The sequence below is a fragment of the Bos taurus genome, chromosome 4 (genome assembly GCF_002263795.3).
Source record: "Bos taurus isolate L1 Dominette 01449 registration number 42190680 breed Hereford chromosome 4, ARS-UCD2.0, whole genome shotgun sequence".
NCBI lineage: Eukaryota > Metazoa > Chordata > Mammalia > Artiodactyla > Bovidae > Bos > Bos taurus.
The window spans coordinates 101,718,185-101,737,311 of record NC_037331.1 but is presented as its reverse complement, the minus strand read 5'-3'; the positions used below and the strand labels follow the sequence as shown (position 1 = coordinate 101,737,311).

The window sequence follows — 19,127 nt, the reverse complement described above, 5'->3', positions numbered from 1 at the left end:
AAAATGATGCCTCTGTTTTTTAACATGCTGCCTAGGTTTGTCATAGCTTTCCCTCCAAGGAGCAAGTGTCTTTTAACTTCATGACTGCAGTCACTATCCATAGTGATTTTGGAGCCCAAGAAAATAAAATCTGTCATTGCTTCCACTTTTTATCTTTCTATTTGCAGTGCAGTGATGGGACTAGATGCCATGATCTTCGTTTTTTGAATGTTGAGTTTTAAGGCAATTTGTTCAGTCTTCTCTTTCACCCTCATCAAGAAGCTCTTTAGTTCCTCCTTACTTTCTGCCATGAGAGTGGTATCATCTGCATATTGGAGGTTGTTGATGTCTCTCCTGGCAGTCTTGATTCTAGCTTGTGCTTCACCCAGCCTGGCATTTTGCATGATGTATTCTGCATAGAAGTTAAATAAGTAGGGTGACAAGCATTTTTTTTTCAGTCAACAGTAACAACATAGGAGGATCCTAAACTCATCTCCTCTTATATATGCACAAAATCTACAGCTACACATGGAACAATTTCTTTCTGAAAGAAACCCCCAAAGGAGCTGAGTGACTCCTGCATGTTGAGCAAACAAGAAAAAACCCACATCAAAATGGGCAGGAGAGGCTGAGACACAATCTTGTCATAAACTCACACCCAATGCAGTGACCCACAAGCAAAGGGGGTAGGGGTCTCACAACCTGAGCTTCCCCTTGAGGAGTGAAGGGGTTGAACCCCACATTTGGCACCCCAGCTTTTAAGACCAGCATCTGAGAGATGAGCCCTCAAAACATCTTGGCTTTGAAAGCCAGTGGGGTTTGTAGCCACAAGCCCCACAAAATTATAGTGAACTGAGAAGCAGTCATTAAAGGGCTCACATGAACTCCCCTGGCTCCCCTCCAGGACCTAACACTAAAGCAGCTCCTGAAAACAATCAAGCAGCTCATGAAGCAGTCCTATTTGCTTATCTTTGGAGTGAGGGGCAGGCATCTAATCTAACACTCATCTAGGGGGCTATGAAATACTTTCCAAGGACACTGGTCAGCAGGCACCATATTTGAGTTTTTCCTCTGCCTCACTCCAGTTGCCAGTATCTCCTGGAAAGGAGTTTGTGAACCTGTCTGATGGGTGCCCCAAATTTTGTGGTTGCACTGAGGAAATCCCTTCCCTTTGGGATATTGACAGGGCTTGGCACAGCTTCAACCACTGTGAACTACTAAGAATAAAGTATGCTGCTTAGACAATCCCAATGCTTTGAGAGACATCCAAGAGTTAAGGCAGAGTTGGACAATAACTTTCCTATAGGAGGCCACTCCTGATCACCAGGGTTTGGTTGTTAGTGAGTCTTCCACTCTTGGGTCCCACAGAACTGTGTCAAATAGAGAGCAAGTTCATAATCAGTTATAGCCCTCCCCCACTAGGGCACAGTCAGGAGACAGCAGACTGGAATGCATCTCCAGTCTTTCTAGGAGTTTACCTATTAGTTTGCCTTGATAGCTATGGCCTGAGGAGTAGGTTTCTAATTAAACACATCTAGGGACTGATGACAGAGACCAGGGAGGCCACAAGTGCCACCTTCACACTCATCCTCTGCTCCACCCCAAGCTGTTGAGTCTCTAAGCAAAGAGCTGTGTACATGTCTGTCTCACTGACCTTCTGTGGTTGTTACCCAGAAAACATCCCTTGATAGCCAGCCCTAGCAGAAAGTGGGGCTTATGTTCTTGCATTCAATGAAATGGTACCAAACAAAGAAACAGTTCTTAAATGGCTATTCCCCAAGGATCAGTGTACAGTGAGCAGACAGAAATGCCCATCTCCCATCTTTCTGTGAAATTTGCATACTTTACAAGTGCTGCCTGAGAGTCTGACTTCCAATCAGCCTGAATCTTGGTACAGACTGAGATCCTTCTCTTTGGGATATTGACAGGGCTTGGCACAGCTTCAACCAATGTAAATTACTAAGAATAAAGTATGCTGCTTAGACAATCCCAATGGTTTGAAAGACATCCAAGAGTTAAGGCAGAGTTGGACAATAACCTTGCTACACGAGGCCACTCCTTCAAGACAGAGAGATGGCTGCTCTAGCAAATGTATAGAAACTAGTACAGACTCAAAGAAAGAAAGAAGAGTATGTTCCAAACACAAGGATAAGATAAGACCTTAATGAAACAAAGATAAGTGACTTATCTGATAGAGTTCAAAATAATGGTCATTAAGTGTCTCACTGAGCTTAAGAGAAGAATGGGTAAACTAAAGTAAGAATTTCAACAAAAATAAAATATAAGAAAGCACAATATTGAAATCACAGAACTAAGAATACCTGAACTGAAAAAATACAATAAAGGGCTTCAACAGCAGACTAGATGAAGTGGAAGAAAGGATCACCGAACTCAAGACAGGTCAATGGAACTCATCCAATTAGAGCAGCAAAAAGAAAAGAAAAAAAAAAAAAATAGTGAAGATAGTCTAAGGAACTTATGGAACAACAGCAAATGGACCAATATTTGCATTATGGGGACCCAGAAGGAAAAGAGAGAGAGAGAAAGGGGCAGAAGAACATGTGAAGAAATAATTGCTGGAAAATTCCCTAACCTGGAAAAGTAACAGACATCCAGATCCAGAAGCCCAGAAAGTTCCAAATAATATGAATGCCAAGAGACCCACATGAAGAAACATTAAAATCAAAGTGTCAAAATTTAAAGACAAGGAAAGAATCTTAAAAGTAGCAAGAGAAAGTCAATTTGTTATGTACAAGGTAACCCCCATAAAAGTATTAGTAGATTTTTCAACAGAAACTTTGCAGGCCAGAAGGAAGTGGCACAATATTCAAAATGTTGAAAGAAAAAACTTCTAATCAAGAATACCCTTCTTGGCAAAACTGTCCTTCAGAACTGAAGGAGAGATAAAGAGATTTCTAAAGAAGCAAAAGCAAAAGGGGTTCACCGACATTAGACTGGCCTTACAAGAATTGTGAAAGAAACTTCTCTAAGCTAAAATAAAAGGGTACTAACAGGAAAACAGGACAGTAAAAGCACACTGGTTAATCACCTACGAAGCTAGTATAAAGGTTAAAGAACAAAAATAGTAAATAACTGTAATAATTTTTAATGGACACATAAGATGAAAAGATGTAAAATGTGACCAAAAATGAAATGTGGGTGCGGGGGGGGGGGGGGAGGGGGAGGAATATAGAGATTTAGAAAGAATTCAAACTTATATTGTTACCTACTTAGAGTTGTTTGCTGTAAGCCTGATGGCAATCACACAGCAAAATCACAAAAGATAAAGGAATCTAAGCATTGCTTTTGTTTAGTCACTAAGTCATGTCCAAATCTTTTGTGATCCCATGGACTGCAGCCTGCCAGGCTCCTCTGTCTATGGGATTCTCAGGCAAGAATACCGGCATGGGTTGCCATTTCCTTCTCTAGGGAATCTTTCCAAACCAGCGTTTGAACCTCTTTCTCTTAGATTGCAGGTGGATTCTTTACCACTGAGCCACCAGGGAAGCCTCATCTAAGCATGCCATTATAGAAAACCAAATAAAGACAGACAAATACTGTATGACCTCACTTATGTAGAATCTAAAGAAACAAGCAAATTCATGGAGACAGAGAATAGACTGGCAATTGCCAGAGGCAGGGCTTTCAAGTGGGGGTGGGTAGTGAAAAGGGTGAAAGGGGCAAAAGGCAAACTTCAAGTTATAAAATAAGTAAGTCCTGCTGCTAAGTCACTTCAGTCATATCCGACTTTGTGTGACTCCATAGACGGCAGCCCACCAGGCTCCCCCGTCCCTGGGATTCTCCAGGCAAGAACACTGGAGTGGGTTGCCATTTCCTTCTCCAATGTATGAAAGTGAAAAGTGAAAGTGAAGTTGCTCAGTCGTGTCCGACTCTTATCGACCCCATGGACTGTAGCCTACCAGGCTCCTCCGTCCATGGGATTTTCCAGGCAAGAGTACTGGAGTGGCGTGCCATTGCCTTCTCCGGTTGGTACAGCATGGTGACTGTAATTAAACATTGCGGTGATCCTTTCACAATAGATACAAATATTGAATCATTATGTTGTGCTCCTGAATTTGATATCATGTGACATGTCAATATTAACTCAAAAAAAATAACAAAACCCAACAACAACAACAGACAGGGGAGCAAGGGCTGCTATTTTCTAAGGGATGCCAGCGAAGCTGAAAAAGAGTCAACTAAATTTTTTAAGTCCTAAGAATGAGAGGGAAAGGGACAAACTCTAGACTCAAGATGTAGTAGAAAAAATGTGCCGATAAGAAGTCTTCTATACAGTGAACAGAAGGGTACATGAAATAAAGGAGGCTGAAAAAACTCATCACTGGGGGACTGTGATACTACTATGGCAATAGAGATAAATTTAATCAAGCATTTCAGTTCAGTTCAGTTCAGTCACTCAGTTGTATCTGACTCTTTGCAACCCCATGAATTGCAGCATGCCAGGTCTCCCTGTCCATCACCAACTCCCAGAGTTCACTCAAACTCATGTCCATCGAGTCAGTGATGCCTTCCAGCCATCTCATCCTCTGTCGTCCCCTTATCCTCCTGCCCCGAATCCCTCCCAGCATCAGAATCTTTTCCAATGAATCAACTCTTCGCATGAGGTGGCCAAAGTACTGGAGTTTCAGCTTTAGCATCATTCCTTCCAAAGAACACCCAGGACTGATCTCCTTTAGAATGGACTGGTTGGATCTCCTTGCAGTCCAAGGGACTCTCAAGAGTCTTCTCCAACACCACGGTTCAAAAGCATTTTAGGACACCAGCTATTATATTACTGATTTTATGAAGGAAAAACTCAGCGGCTTAAAACAATATAAACTTATTGCCTTTAGTTTGTGTGGGTCAAAAATCTGGGCATGGCATAGCTGAGTCCTCTAGATCTGGGTCTCTCAACAAGGCTGTAGTCATCTGATGGCTCAACTTGGGGAGAATTTGCTTCCATATTCACTCCAGTGGTTATATTAGCAGGATCCAGTTACTTGTGGTTATTGGATTGAGGGACTCAGTTCCTTGCTGGCTATTAGATGGACATCTTCCTTAATTCCTTGCTCTGTAGGCTTCTCCATAGGGCAGCTCAGAGCAAGCAAACAAAAGAGGAAGAGAGAATGAGGAAGCCAGGAGCCAGAATGTTTTTTGACGTCTCATCACTTTTGCCATATTCTCTTTGTTGGAAGGAAGTTCCCAGGTCCGACCCATACTCAAGGGGAGGCAGTTATAAGCGGGTGTGAACACAGACAGGCTGGATCATTGGAGCCATCTTAGATGCTGCCAACCACATGGGCAAAACCAGGGACTGACTCTGCCTAAAACAGAAGTGTTTGACAGATGAATGTTTGTATTCCAGCATTAAGGAAGTTGTACTTGTTTCTTACCTTGCTTGCTCATGTTGAGTGTTATGCTAAGAAAATTTGAAAAAGTCCTTAGAGGAACCAGAGATCAAATTGCCAACATCCACTGGATCATCGAAAAAGCAAGAGAGTTCCAGAAAAACATCTATTTCTGCTTTATTGACTATGCCAAAGCCTTTGACTGTGTGGATCACAATAAACTGTGGAAAATTCTGAAAGAGATGGGAATACCAGACCACCTGACCTGCCTCTTGAGAAATTTGTATGCAGGTCAGGAAGCAACAGTTAGAACTGGACATGGAACAACAGACTGGTTCCAAATAGGAAAAGGAGGACATCAAAGCTGTATATTGTCACCCTGTTTATTTACCTTATATGCAGAGTACACCATGAGAAACGCTGGACTGGAAGAAACACAAGCTGGAATCAAGATTGCAGGGAGAAATATCAATAACCTCAGATATGCAGATGACACCACCCTTATGGCAGAAAGTGAAGACGAACTAAAAAGCCTCTTGATGAAAGTGAAAGTAGAGAGTGAAAAAGTTGGCTTAAAGCTCAACATTCAGAAAACGAAGATCATGGCATCTGGTCCCATCACTTCATGGGAAATAGATGGGGAAACAGTGGAAACAGTGTCAGACTTTATTTTTCTGGGCTCCAAAATCACTGCAGATGGCGACTGCAGCCATGAAATTAACAGACACTTACTCCTTGGAAGGAAAGTTATGACCAACCTAGATAGCATATTCAAAAGCAGAGACATTACTTTGCCAACAAAGGTTCATCTAGTCAAGGCTATGGTTTTTCCTGTGGTCATGTATGGATGTGAGAGTTGGACTGTGAAGAAGGCTGAGCGCCAATAAATTGATGCTTTTGAACTGTGGTGTTGGAGAAGACTCTTGAGAGTCCCTTGGACTGCAAGGAGATCCAACCAGTCCATTCTGAAGGAGATCAGCCCTGGGATTTCTTTGGAAGGAATGATGCTAAAGCTGAAACTCCAGTACTTTGGCCACCTCATGCGAAGAGTTGACTCATTGGAAAAGACTCTGATGCTGGGAGGGATTGGGGGCAAGAGGAAAAGGGGACGACAGAGGATGAGATGGCTGGATGGCATCACTGACTCGATGGACGTGAGTCTGAGTGAACTCTGGGAGTTGGTGATAGACAGGGAGGCCTGGCGTGCTGGGATTCATGGGGTCGCAAAGAGTTGGACACGACTGAGCGACTGAACTGAACTGATCTATCAAAAAATACTTATGAAGGTGACAAACGTCCACACTGGAATGTGTCAGTGTAAGGAACTTTTAGGGACAATCTGCAAAGACTCCCTTATATTTAAAATGAGCAAACTATATATGCAAGCACTTTGTTTCTTTAAAAGGAGGAGTCTGAAAGGAGGAAGAAAAATCACAATGTTGGGGGAAAATATTTTAGAAGAGGATTTTTCTTTCCTAAACTAGGCCTGTTGGTCTGGGCCCCGCCCATCTCTGAGGCCCCCTCTCCCCTCACTCAGTGCTTGGCACCTCAAACTGCAACCACATGTGTTTCCTTGCCTGTCAGTAACAGCAGCTTCTCCCCTAACTTCACTTCATTCAGGTCTGTTCTCAAACCTCACCTACATAGAAAGAACTTTCCCGACTACTATCTAAAATATCATTCGCTTACTTTGGTTTTGTTTTTCTTTATAGCAGTTACCACTTTCTGACATGTGTTTGTTTGTTTGTTTACTGCCTGTCACTTCCATTAAGACTTCTATCTCCTGGAAAAGAAAGCCGTTGGCTCTCCTCAATAATGTATGTTGGGTAAATAAAAGAAAAAATAAAATAAAGGCCCATAAAAAACACGACAGAAGGGCCTAACAGAAAGTGGGAGAAAAAAGTGGGAGAAGCATGAGCAATTACAATTTGCCAGATATATGCTAACATAAATTCATGCACTAGAGAATATTTATATTTGTGTGCAACGTGTGACTTATTTTTAAAATGTTCTGAAATAGTTAAATAAGCTAATCTACTTGAAAATACTTAAGACAGAATTTAAATCCGCGCTCACAGCACCGCTACCTTCCAGACGCGTGCCCTAATTTCTCTGAGTTTCTCAGGAGACTGAGCGCACCCTCCCTCTTATAAAATGTATTCTTGTCGCTATCTGATTGGCTGTTCCTCCCAGGCTCTCCTTTCTCATTGGTTGTTCCCCCAGTCCTTCACTCCTGGATCCAAGCTCTCCATTTGTCTGCTGCAGCAGACCGTGGCTGCAAGCGGCACTTCAGCCAGAGTAGTTCCCCGGTGACGTCAAAGGCGCTGCCTGCCCACATTCCAAGGCATGGGCGGGGACTTCCCGTAGTCCCCGCCTTAGGGCGGAGAGCAAGACTTTTGATTGGATAGGGCGGCGAGGTGAGCATCCGATTGGTCCCCGCCCTGGACGGAGGCGGAATCTTAGCTGCGTCCTGGAGCAGAGCTGAGGAGCCCTGGGGAGTCTCAAAGTTTTGAGTCTGGAGCAGTAGCGGAGAGTGGGTTTATTGAGAGGGGCTTTTCTTGGGATGAGGATTGATCTCCTGCCTTTATTTTGGAGGCACACTCTGGTTTATTCTCCTCAGCCTACGATCTGATCTCCGGACAGTCTGTTTCCTTAGGAGATTCTCAGGTCTCCGAGGACACTGGACCCTTGGCAGTTCTCTCTGAGGCAGAGGAGCGAACGGTTTGCTTCCTAAGTGCATAAGCTACACGCATACGCACGCACACACGGGCACACACACAGGCACATACCCTCTCGCGGAGGCGGATCTCGCCCACCGAGGCCGCCCAGTCCGCTCCCCTCCTGCGCTCAGCATCCTCGGCCCAGCGCGCCTCGGACCACCATGGAGGTGCTGGAGAGCGGGGAGCAGAGCGTCCTGCAGTGGGACCGCAAGCTGAGCGAGCTGTCAGAGCCCGGGGAGACCGAGGCTCTCATGTACCACACGGTGAGGACTCGGTGGGCAGGGGAAGGGGCGGCTGGAGAAGGGTAATTGTCATCAAAGGAACAGCTCGGGACCGGGAACTGGGAAGGAGTATTTGGGGAAGAGCCTGCCCAGAATGGAGCAATCTGGGGAGAGGTGTGGTTTTTCTAGCTGAAAGCTGCTGGCCCTTTAAAATTTTTGATAACAGTAACGACCCTTTGTATTCCTTTAGCAACTTATACTCTTCTCCGAGGGCTTTTCACATCTGCTATTTCATTTCCTATTGCTCCATAAAGCTGGAGAGGAGGTAGATGGTTTGATAATCTGTTTCGTTTGCTACTGATTTTTGTGGGATGCTTTTAAAAAACTGGACAAAACAAAGTAGCAGTTTCTTTCCTTCGCCGTCATATTCTCTCCCTCTCTTCTTTACTTTTTAATTTGTATTTTAAGAAATATACCTCTGTGTATGTGTGTGTGTTTTGAAAAAAGGCCTTCCTTTTAGGAGAAAGACTACTTTATTTGACTCTTCTAACCATGCAGCCAAGAAGTCTGCTTCCTCCTTCTTCAGAGGAAAGATCAGCAAAGGGGTATGGAAAATCTGAGTGCACATTTCGGAAAGGGTTTGGGGAAGGTGGGCCAGCTCACCAGTTTCTTGCTCAGCCTTATGCCCCAGCGACCCTTTTGGGCATTAAACTCTCATAGAGCACACACATTTCTTTAAAAGTTTTCAATTTCAACTAAGTGCTTAGTATTAAATTTGCAACATGAAATTTTGCTTACAACAGCCAGCACTGAGACTGTGACTTTATCGTGAGGTCTCTTTGTCTCTTTTTTCTTTTTACAAATGCAGAGTTTATGTTGAGAGAGAGAGGGAGAAACACTAATAAAATGAGAAGCTTGGCTGTTTTCCCTTTATGATTCTTTTAGTGGGGTCAGTGCCAGGATATTTGAAACTTGCAAAATGGCCTGCAGGCTCCACCTCTCTGGCCTTGGCCTCTGGCTGACGTTATTTTGGGAAAAGGGAGGAGGGCCTCCCTGTGATTCCCACCAAAGCGTTTGTGGTGGCTGAGAATGGCTTGTTGAAAACAGGCGGAGGGCGGGATGAGAGGGAGTGGAAGCCCATGCTGGGTCAAAAGCCAGATGTGTGGTATGATCTTCTGGGCTGTGCTCCACCAGCCTGTCCTGAGGAGACCGTGTAGGCTGCGTTTGGACTGGGGGCCCAGATGTGCTTCCTGTTGCCAGGACAGAACTGAGAGCACATTGGCCCTCAAATATCTTCTGATAATATCTCCAGATGTTTCTCCTGACGTGGGCCACACTTTAACCATGTGCGAGGGGCGGCTCTTTTCTTTTGTCCTCGTGAATACTGTGAAAATGTCTCATCCAGCAGCTGTAATGCTTTGGGTTGTCTTTTAGCTGGTGGGATAATTTATGCACAGGGTCCACATTCCCTTCTTAGGGCCTCAGGACTTGCATTTGTGAGATCTCAGGGTTTGAGATGCTACCTGTGACTGTGGCATTAACTCCAGGTAGACTGCTCAGGCTGGCTCTCACATCTTTATGAACAGTTTAAGGAGTAAAGACCTTACCTTTCTCTTGGTAGTAAGGGCTTAGTTTTTCTCATTGTGATGAAGCAGTGACGGGTGATTATTTTTCTTCTAATTTGATTTTTTTTTCCAATTATTTTTTATGTCTGCCACTTAGGGACTTGTCTCTCTTCTGGGCAGCTCTCATAAAATACCACTTGTCATTGTTGCAAGTCATGACCCAGAAACTGAGTATATGAATTAGTGTTGAAAGATGAGGTTTAGTAGCACAGACGACTGGATTATATTCCTTCTAAACTAAGGGGAGTTTGGCAGAGATTTGAAAATAGATAACTTTCCCATCTGTCTCTTGAACTCTGTTGAGTGTCCAGTTGCAGAGCTGGTTATTATTGCCATTTGTCCATAATGTGAAATGGCCTGACCTCCAAGTGGAAAAAGGGTGGCCTGATTATGCATCCACTCAAAGATTTATTTGTTCTTGCAGTGAATGGCTGTTGAGTAGCTTCTGTGTGCAAAACACTGCTCTAAGCAGTTGTTGTTGTTCACTTGATAGTCATCTTGGAGTCTTTGCGACCCCATGGACTGTGGCACACCTGGCTTCCCTGTCCTTCACTATCTCCAGAGTTTGCTCAAACTCGAGTCCATTGAATCGGTGATGCCATCCTACCATCTCATCCTCTGTCACCCCCTTCTCCTCTTGCCCTCAAGCAGCTGGGGTATATCAGTGAACAAAAAAACCTCAAAATGCTTGACCTTGAGAAACTTACACTCTGTGTGTGTGTTCAAGGAAAGATAAACAATGAAACAATAAGCATAAGAAGTAAGAGATATGGTATGCCGGACAATAAAGTACTATGGTAAAAGTAAAATGAGAGTGAGGTAAGGGGGATAGAGTGTAAGGGGAATAGAGAGTAAGGTAAGGGGGATAGAGTGAATTGAGTGATCAGAATAAGCCTCCCATACAAAGTGGATCTGAACAGAGGCTTGGAGGAGGAGAGAAGGATCGCAGCAGGTTGAAAAACCAGAGCAAAGGCGCTCAGGTGGGAGTGCATCTGGCATGAGCTTATGGTAACATCACTTTCTGTTTTAGATCCCCCCATTTGGGTCAGTTTTTTCCTTGTAAATGCAGGTAACTCCAGGCAAAGTGCCTGTTTTTGGAAAGGCCCACTGAAACTTTCCAAGTTGAGTAAATTAGGCATCACATAGGGAGTGGAGAGCCTGCAGGGAGGAAAATCGGTAAGGTAATGTAGTTACCATCTATTGAATATTTATCATCTGAAAGGGAGGGCTAGCTTCATAGGCCTGCCACCTGTGCAGTCCCACAGGGCCCCGCCATCTGATGCTATGCTGTCACCATCTTGAAATCCTTAATCATCTTTGAACAAGGGGCTCCACATTTGGATTTTGTATCAGGTGCCATAGATTGTGTAGCTAGTTCTGATGAAAGGCATTGTACTTAGTGCTTTACAAAAATGGTATCTCAATGGAACTTCCCTGTCAGTCCAGTCGTTAAGAATTCCTGCTTCCACTGCAGGGGCATGGGTTTGATCCCTGGACTGGGAACTCAGATCCTGCACGCCCTGCGTTGTGGCAAAAAAAAAAAAAAACTTTCAATGTTCTAATGAAGGAGTTGTTTTACGGATTAAAAAACTGTGGCTTAATGAGTTTAAGCAAATTGGTAAAGGTCATTTAAACTCAAGTCTGCCTGCCTCTAGTGCCCAAACTCTTGCCCACTGTGTTATATGAATGAAGGATCTAGACTTAAAAGGATCTGAGTCAGGGAATGGGAAAGGATATTTGGGGAGTCAGAAATTGCTGAGTCTGAAAGCAGCTAATATTTAACCAAGGTGGCAGTGCAGCCACCAGCCCTTCTTAGCGTGATTACTCTTTTGCTCTAAATAGGGATTTATCTACTACATGCATGATTGCTGCTGTCTGTTTGGCAGAACTGTCACCTACCTGATTTTCAAAACATAGAAGTTGCCGGAGGCTAGGATTGTCACATCTCCCAGGCACCTTCTCTGACCCATCAGGCGCAATGAAAGGCGTGCATAGAAAGACTGAATTTGGAATTGCTCATTAGATCCTGAATTATTAGAGCCTTGCAGTTCCTCTTGAAGCTTACAAATTAGTTCCTGTACAGATGATGAGATATAATTTTAAATCAGTGAGTACTTCTTTTGGATACAGGCTAAAAGTGATTTCATAAAAGATGGCAGCTATGAAAATGAGGAGTGTGTATTTTCAAATCATTGTAAGACACCTTGTCAAATTCCCCTCAGCCTGCCGGAGTATTGGACATTTCTAATGTTGATGTTGTGTTTCCTCTAAGATTCTGTGCAGATTACACTTCTGGGAATTTACTGTGGGATTTTGCAATTTAAAGAGCAAAACAGTCTATAAATCTTATCTGTGTATATTATTATATGCACCGACTAAATCTGGGATATAGTCCCTTGGACAGCACGGAGATCAAACCAGTCAATCCTAAAGGAGATCAGCCCTGACTATTCATTGGAAGGACTGATGCTGAAGCTTCAATATTTTGACCACCTGATGCAGAGCTGACTCATTGGAAAAGATGCTGATGTTGGGAAAGATTGAGGGCAGAAGGAGAAGTGGGTGACAGAGGATGAGATGGTTGGATGGCATCACCGACTCAATGGACATGAGCTGGAGCAAACTCCGGGAGATAGTGAAGGACAGGAAAGCCTGGCATGCTGCAGTTCGTGGGGTCGAAAAGAGTTGGACATGACTTAGCAACTGAATAGCAACAACAATATCTGGGAGGAAGCTTAAGAAACATAATTAATGATTTTCTAGTAAGGTGACTTGAGAGACTAGAGGTCAAGAGAGGGAGGGAGAGAGAGGGAGTTGTTTTCACACCATTCTTTTCGTACTGTTCAAGTTTTTACCTCCTGAAAGTATTTAGGGATTGAATAATGACAACATAAAGGCACCACAGAAAACTGGACTAGAGGTGATTTTAGCCTCCATTTCCTTGTAGGGCTGGGGATCTGATGCTCGCTTAACACCAGCAGAGTCCGGGGAGGCCTTGGGTACTGAATAGAGGAAGCAGGAGTGCTCGGGGGAAGAAGGGCTTTGAGGCTGGAAGATTAGCAGTGGATTTGTGAATGATACTTCATGCTCCTGGTATCTTCTTATGGCTCAGTTTAGCGATCTGAAAAACAGGGATTTTATCAATGTTTACAATGATTTTTTTTTTAAAGGTATACAGTTGGAACTACCAAGTGTTTGCAAAGATAATGACAGAGGTTCTGCTTGGTATTTTATTTTATCTTACTGAGATATTTCTGAGCTTCCCTGGTGGCTCAGTGGTAAAGAATCTGCTTGCCAATGCAAGACTCGCGAGATCAATCAGTGGATTGGGATGATCCCCCGGAGAAGGGCATGGCAACCCACTCCAGTATTCTTGCCTGGAGAATTCCATGGACAGAGCAGCCTGGAAGGCTCGGATCCATTGGGTCACAGAGTCAGATGCAGCTTACTGCCTAAACAACTACAACAAAATAGTCGATTTACAATGTTGTGTTAGTTTCAGGTATACAGCACAGAGATTTATTTATATACATATATGATTTTTTTCTTTTTTCAGATTCTTTTTTCTTATAGGTTATTACAAAATACTGAGTATAGTTTCCCATGCTGTAAGTAGATACACACTACTGATTTATTTATAGTAGTGTGTATCTGTTAATTCCAACCTCCTACTTTAGTTCTGCTCATTTTAAATGCTAAATTTGTGTAAATCCAGTCCTTTGTAGAATTATTTAGTGGTTATACTGCTTAAATTTTATATCCAGTTGGTTCTTAAAGTTAAATGACTGGGCCCATCAGATATGTGTACCACATCTTCTTTATTCATTCATCTGTCGATGGCCATCTACCTTGCTTCTATGACCTGGCTATTGTGATACAGCTAATTCACTTTGTTGTACAACAGAAACTAATTCAACATTGTAAACAATTATAATCCAATAAAAGAAAGACTGAGCCCAGAGGGTGGTAGGTGGGGAGTGAGTTAAGAGGAGGGTCCTTCTGCCTGGGGTGAGAATGTGAGGCCATCGGGCTTCCACAGCCACAGTGACTGCTGGAAGGCAGATGCTGATCTCAGAGGCTGGTGCTTTCCCCTTCCTTTTGGTGGCCCAGAGACTTGATAGGGCTCCAGTGGGATACGGGAGCTTTTGCTGTGATGTTCATCTCCAGCTGTTGGTCCCTGGCCAGATTCTGTGTGAGACTCTGGGTCCTCATGAGTGAGAAGTCATGACTTCTGGTTGCATGACCTCCACCAGCTGAATAAAGGTAATGAATTCCAGTAGGAGACAGAATTGTGAAGTCAGTAGATTATGTCTTGGAGACCCTAAGTCACCTTTCTTCACCTTCACTCCTTTTGTGTTTCCCTCACTTCTTGGACCCCAAGTGCTTGCTGTAATGGTGTTCCCTTTTCAGCCCCTTCTCTTTAATTTTGCTCTCAGGAAAGATTTGATAAGCTTAACACTAAAAATATTAATATTTATAATACTTAACACATGACCCTCTAAGTGGGCATTTATATTTAACAATAATTATTTCAGATTAAAAGGGTGAATCTCTAAATGCAGAACCCAAGGCAATAACCAGGTAGTGGTGGTGGGGAGAAGTATTTGGGGAATTCCCTCCCCAAGGCAGCCTTGCATTGTATTACTGATTTAGTGATGATTTAAAGAATTTTCATTGACATGGTGAAAAGTCTTTGACTCAATTATATTATTTCCTACAAAGTTGTTCTCATGGGGTTGACATGGGTTGGGGGAAGGTGGGTTTGGACACGGTTCTGGAAGATGAGAAGGCAATGATGAGTTTTGTACTTGTCTGTCTTGAGAGATCCCTGAGTGATAATCTTCTCTCAAACTCTGATGTGAAGTTGCTCTGGCAGGAGAAATTAGGCCTTGCATCTAGATTAATAATCAAATTAAAGGACAATGCTTGCAGCTGTGAGCAACTGAAAATTGATTCAGATTGCTTACATAATGAAAGTGAAAGTGAAAGTTGCTCGGTTGAATCTGACTCCATGGGCTATACAGTTCATGGAATTCTCCAGGCCAGAATACTGGAGTGGGTAGGCTTTCCCTTCGCCAGGGGATCTTCTCAACCCAGGGATCGAACCCAGGTCTCCTGTATTGCAGGAGGATACTTTACCAGCTGAGCTGCCACCATTTCCTACATAATAAGTGAATTATTATGTTCTGTTACAAGACGCCTAAAACTATAGCTACATGTTTGGCTGATTCATGAGCTCCTCAGTGTCACTGTGAACCTAGATTCCATCTCCAGGTTCCAGCTTCAAGTTGTTGGGGACCAGAAAGCAACTCATACCCATATGGGTCTCAAGTATTCAAGATGACAATATCCAGAGGAAGAAGAGAGGTAGTGCCTTGCCTGTGTTCGTTTTTAGGATGGAAGAAACTTTTCAGAAGCCCACCAGCTGATTTCTCTTTAAGCTTTATTATCAAGGATTGGGTGACATCATCATTTCTAAATCCCAATGGCTAGAAAGGGATTTACCTGATTGGTTTAGACTCAACCAGCATGACCATGTGTAACAATCATTGCTAAAATAGTCTGAGTTGCTAGACCTTTCCTTCATGAAAAGGTGTGTTCCTTTAGCCAATGGTTGTTTTTCTCATAAAGATGGGCTAGCAAATGTAAGAAGTTTTGAGACATTTAAAAATGAAATTGCTCTGCATGCATGGGTTTTCCAGGTGGCTCAGTGGTAAAGAATGTGCCTGCCAATGCAGGAGACTCACGTTTGATCCCTGGGTCAGAAAGATCCCTTGGAGAAGGAAATGACAACCCATTCTTGTATGCTTGCCTGGGAAATCTCATGGACAGAGGAACCTGGTAGGCTATAGTCCATTGAGTTGTGAAAGAGTCGGATACAACTTAGCAACTAAACTGCAATGCATGCAAAGGCTGTCATGGAGAGGGTATTGCTGTGTTCCAACTCACAAATGAAGACATGTAGAATTACCTATATTATCTGAACTCGTTGTATCATGGTTAAATATCAGGGCTGGAAGTAACTAGCTGAGCCTTGATCACGATCACCATGCAGGACAAGAATGACTTATTCTGTTTTAGGTCCACGTAACCTCATCTCTGCAGGCAGAAAGCTGGATGTGTTTTTCTAAAGAAGTTGTTTTTTCCACTTGCATATGGCTGTTCAAACAGGGATAAGGTCAGAGTGTGCTTGTTTGCAGCTTAAACTGCCTGCCTCAGCCTGGCATAGCTCTGAGCTCTCTGTGGACTGTCTTGGGGCAAATGGCCTAAGGCCTTGGATGGGCATTTGATAGGATTGAGGGCCTATGGCTGCACTGTGTCTGAATTGCCCAAGTGAGTGAGTTTATGAATGAAGGAGTAGTGTTTACATTCCCTACCTCAGCAGAGGCAAGACTGAAAGGAAATGGTGAAATCCATTATTGGTGTCAGCCTTGAGTATATCCCCCCACGTGGCTCACCACATGCCCTTCATGGCTCTTCCAAGTGAAGTACCACGTGACCTCATTTTTTCCCTGAATGGAAGTGTCTGGGTTACTCATAAAGCACTTAGGAGGTGATGGCCCATTTATCTGGGAAGAATCTGAGGCCTTGAACCAAAATGAGAGATGCTTAGCTGTAACACAAGTTCCTTGAAGGCAGGGGACATGACTGTTTTTTCTCTGCTCCCGAACTGATGCTGAAATTGACGCTCTAGTACTTTGGCCACCTAATGTGAAGAGCCGGCCCATTGGAAAAGGCCCTGATGCTGGGAAAGATTGAGGGCAAGAAGAGAAGGAGGCGGCAGAGGATGAGATGGTTGGATGGCATCACTGACACGAGGGACATGAGTTTGAGCAAACGCCTCAGTAGTGAGGAGTGAAGGACAGGGAAGCCTGGCATGCTGCAGTCCACAGGGTCACATCACAAAGATTGGGACATGACTTAGTGACTGAACAACCACCACCACCAAGTTCACAATGCTCAGAGATGTGTAATACTTGTTTAACACACTGTTTCATAGAGGGAGGCAGTCTTGGAGAAGCTCGGTGGCCTTGGTCTCTTCTGTTAATGTATTTTTTTAAAACTCTGGATGCTTGTTAAAGCCTCTGCAAGTCTGAAAACTTAATATGAAAGTGAGTTGGGTAGTTTGATGTCAATAACTTTTCTTGTTTAGTTTTGAGAACAAGATGGGAGGGGGCGTGATTGTGTAACAGCCGCAGTTTCCACTAGAGTTGAAGGCAGCATTGTGGAAAAGATAGGCCTTTGAGCCAGGCAGATTTGGAATCCAGGGCCACTGTGTCTGGTGACCATGGGCAAGTTCCCTCTCCTCTTTGGGGCTCAGGTTCTTCCCATGTATCTGCCAGGCCCATAGTGGGCACACTTTTTCACCCTCTCCCCAAAGTCAAATGTCTTTTTTTCTGGGGAGGAGGTGTTCGCATCTCAGGAGTCTGACATCATTCAGGATGCTCAGGGACCTGTAATTATTCCCTCTCACGCATTTTCATTTCCTCTCCTCCTCAGTTTCTGCCTTCTGCTGTAAACACAGGCCTCTGCCTTGAACACATGTTTGCCAGATGCTACTGCCCCTCCTTCCTCTGCTCAGTTTTTCTCTCTTGTTACTGCCAGGTTTTCTCAGACAATAGCTGCAGTCTCCACTTCCTCACTTTTTACTTCGGCCTCCTGTAGGTTCTGGTTCCGACTGCTGCCTCAGGGGTCTCCAGCTTCTCTTTGCTCGATCCACTAATCTTTGCTCCATCCCTACCTGCAAGGCTTCATGGAGATGTTTGGCAGTATTGGCTGACCGCATGGTCATCTTGTAACTCATTTTTGCTTTGGCTTTGGTGACACCTGGAATGCTTCATGTTTCCTCCTTTGCCGGCTGCTTAACCATCTATTAAATGAGAGTGTTTGGTACTTGATCTTTTGTGCTCTCTTGGGCTCCTCTATCAGCTTCAGTACAGCTGGCCTCAGATCTTTACATCTGTTAGTTGTCAGTGGATGGAACCTGGGAGATCTTTGGAATATGACCCAAGATTCTTCTGGGCCATCATGAACTGTTGAGTAGCTCTGGCTGGATGACTTTTGAATCTTCCTGATGTGGCACTTTGAGAAGAGCTGGGAACACTTTGATCCCCCTGATCACTGCACCCCTGTGATCTTAGGGGATGTTTACTGACCCAACTCTACTGCAGGGTAAACCCATGAGAGGCTCACAAGTCGCTGCTGGGACCCAGCTGTTTCTCAAGTCAGTGTCACCCATTAGATGCAGGTTGGGGTGGGCTTGTGCTTATTCTTCAGCTTGGGAAGCCCTTTGTGGTGTTCCACAGTGGTATGTCTAATTTTTTCCTGGGACTAAGTGGAAGGTCCATGTGAAAGTCAGACATCACCTCTTGGATCATGTGCCATTGATCCCTTGGGTGTGTGTAGCTGCTGTCGAGCCCAGTTACAGTTGCCCTGTGTTGAATTGCCTGCCTTTGAGTTGCTCTGTTCTTGTGTCATTTATTTATCTAAATTTTATTGACATTATTGAAGAGCTTTTAGAGAGTTGAGATGGGTTACTCTGAGCTACTCAAACGTCTATGCCTGCTTCTTCTTAGAAGTATCTTGGAAGAGAGTTTTTCTTTGGTAAAACTCACTATAGTACAAGTTACTTCACATCCTCCTCCTTGGTTTATGCTGCTCTAAAATGCAGCGTTTGTATTATGGTCCCAGAGGTTCCTTTTAACTCCACCACTGTTCTGTGCTGAGTATCATGCTCCCACTCTTGATCTTTAAAAAAATGGGTGATTTAAAACACCAACAACAAAGTTCAGTTGATTGCTTCTTTCATTTGGGTAACTCGGTGGATATAGTTTTGCATTTCATAGCTTATGTCTTCTGACCTAAAAACCTTGCCTCAGTAAAATTCAGACAAAATAAAGAATGGAAAAACAGAGAGGCACAGAGGTAGGAACATTTTTTTTTAACATCAGAAACACACACACACACAAAACCCTCTTCAGACTTCTTGGCAAGTAAGAGGAGTCTGGGGAAAAAAAGCCCTACAAACAGTTTTCTAGTCGTCTGAGTGGAAAATCTTGTTTTTTTTTTTAAATAACATTTCATAGCTTGGAAATGTTTGAATAGTTTTTGTTTAAAGGGAAATTCCTTTTGGCTGAGAAAGAGCCTGCAGGATTCAAACTGATAGGGCTATGTTTTTAGAAAACTTGGAGGAAACAAGGATTCGTGATGAAAATGCTTTTTCACTGGCCAATT

The 19,127-nt window shown here is 43.7% G+C and overlaps 1 protein-coding gene across 1 annotated transcript in view; it reads left to right on the top strand.

Annotated features, from left to right (window-relative positions):
* The first annotated feature begins 7,800 nt into the window (after window positions 1-7,800).
* Window positions 7,801-19,127, top strand: part of CREB3L2 (cAMP responsive element binding protein 3 like 2) — a 126,044-nt gene continuing 114,717 nt past the window's right edge. The window contains 1 exon segment of the mRNA NM_001102533.1: window positions 7,801-8,310. Within this exon segment, the coding sequence (NP_001096003.1) occupies window positions 8,209-8,310 (102 nt within the window). The 5' untranslated portion in view covers window positions 7,801-8,208.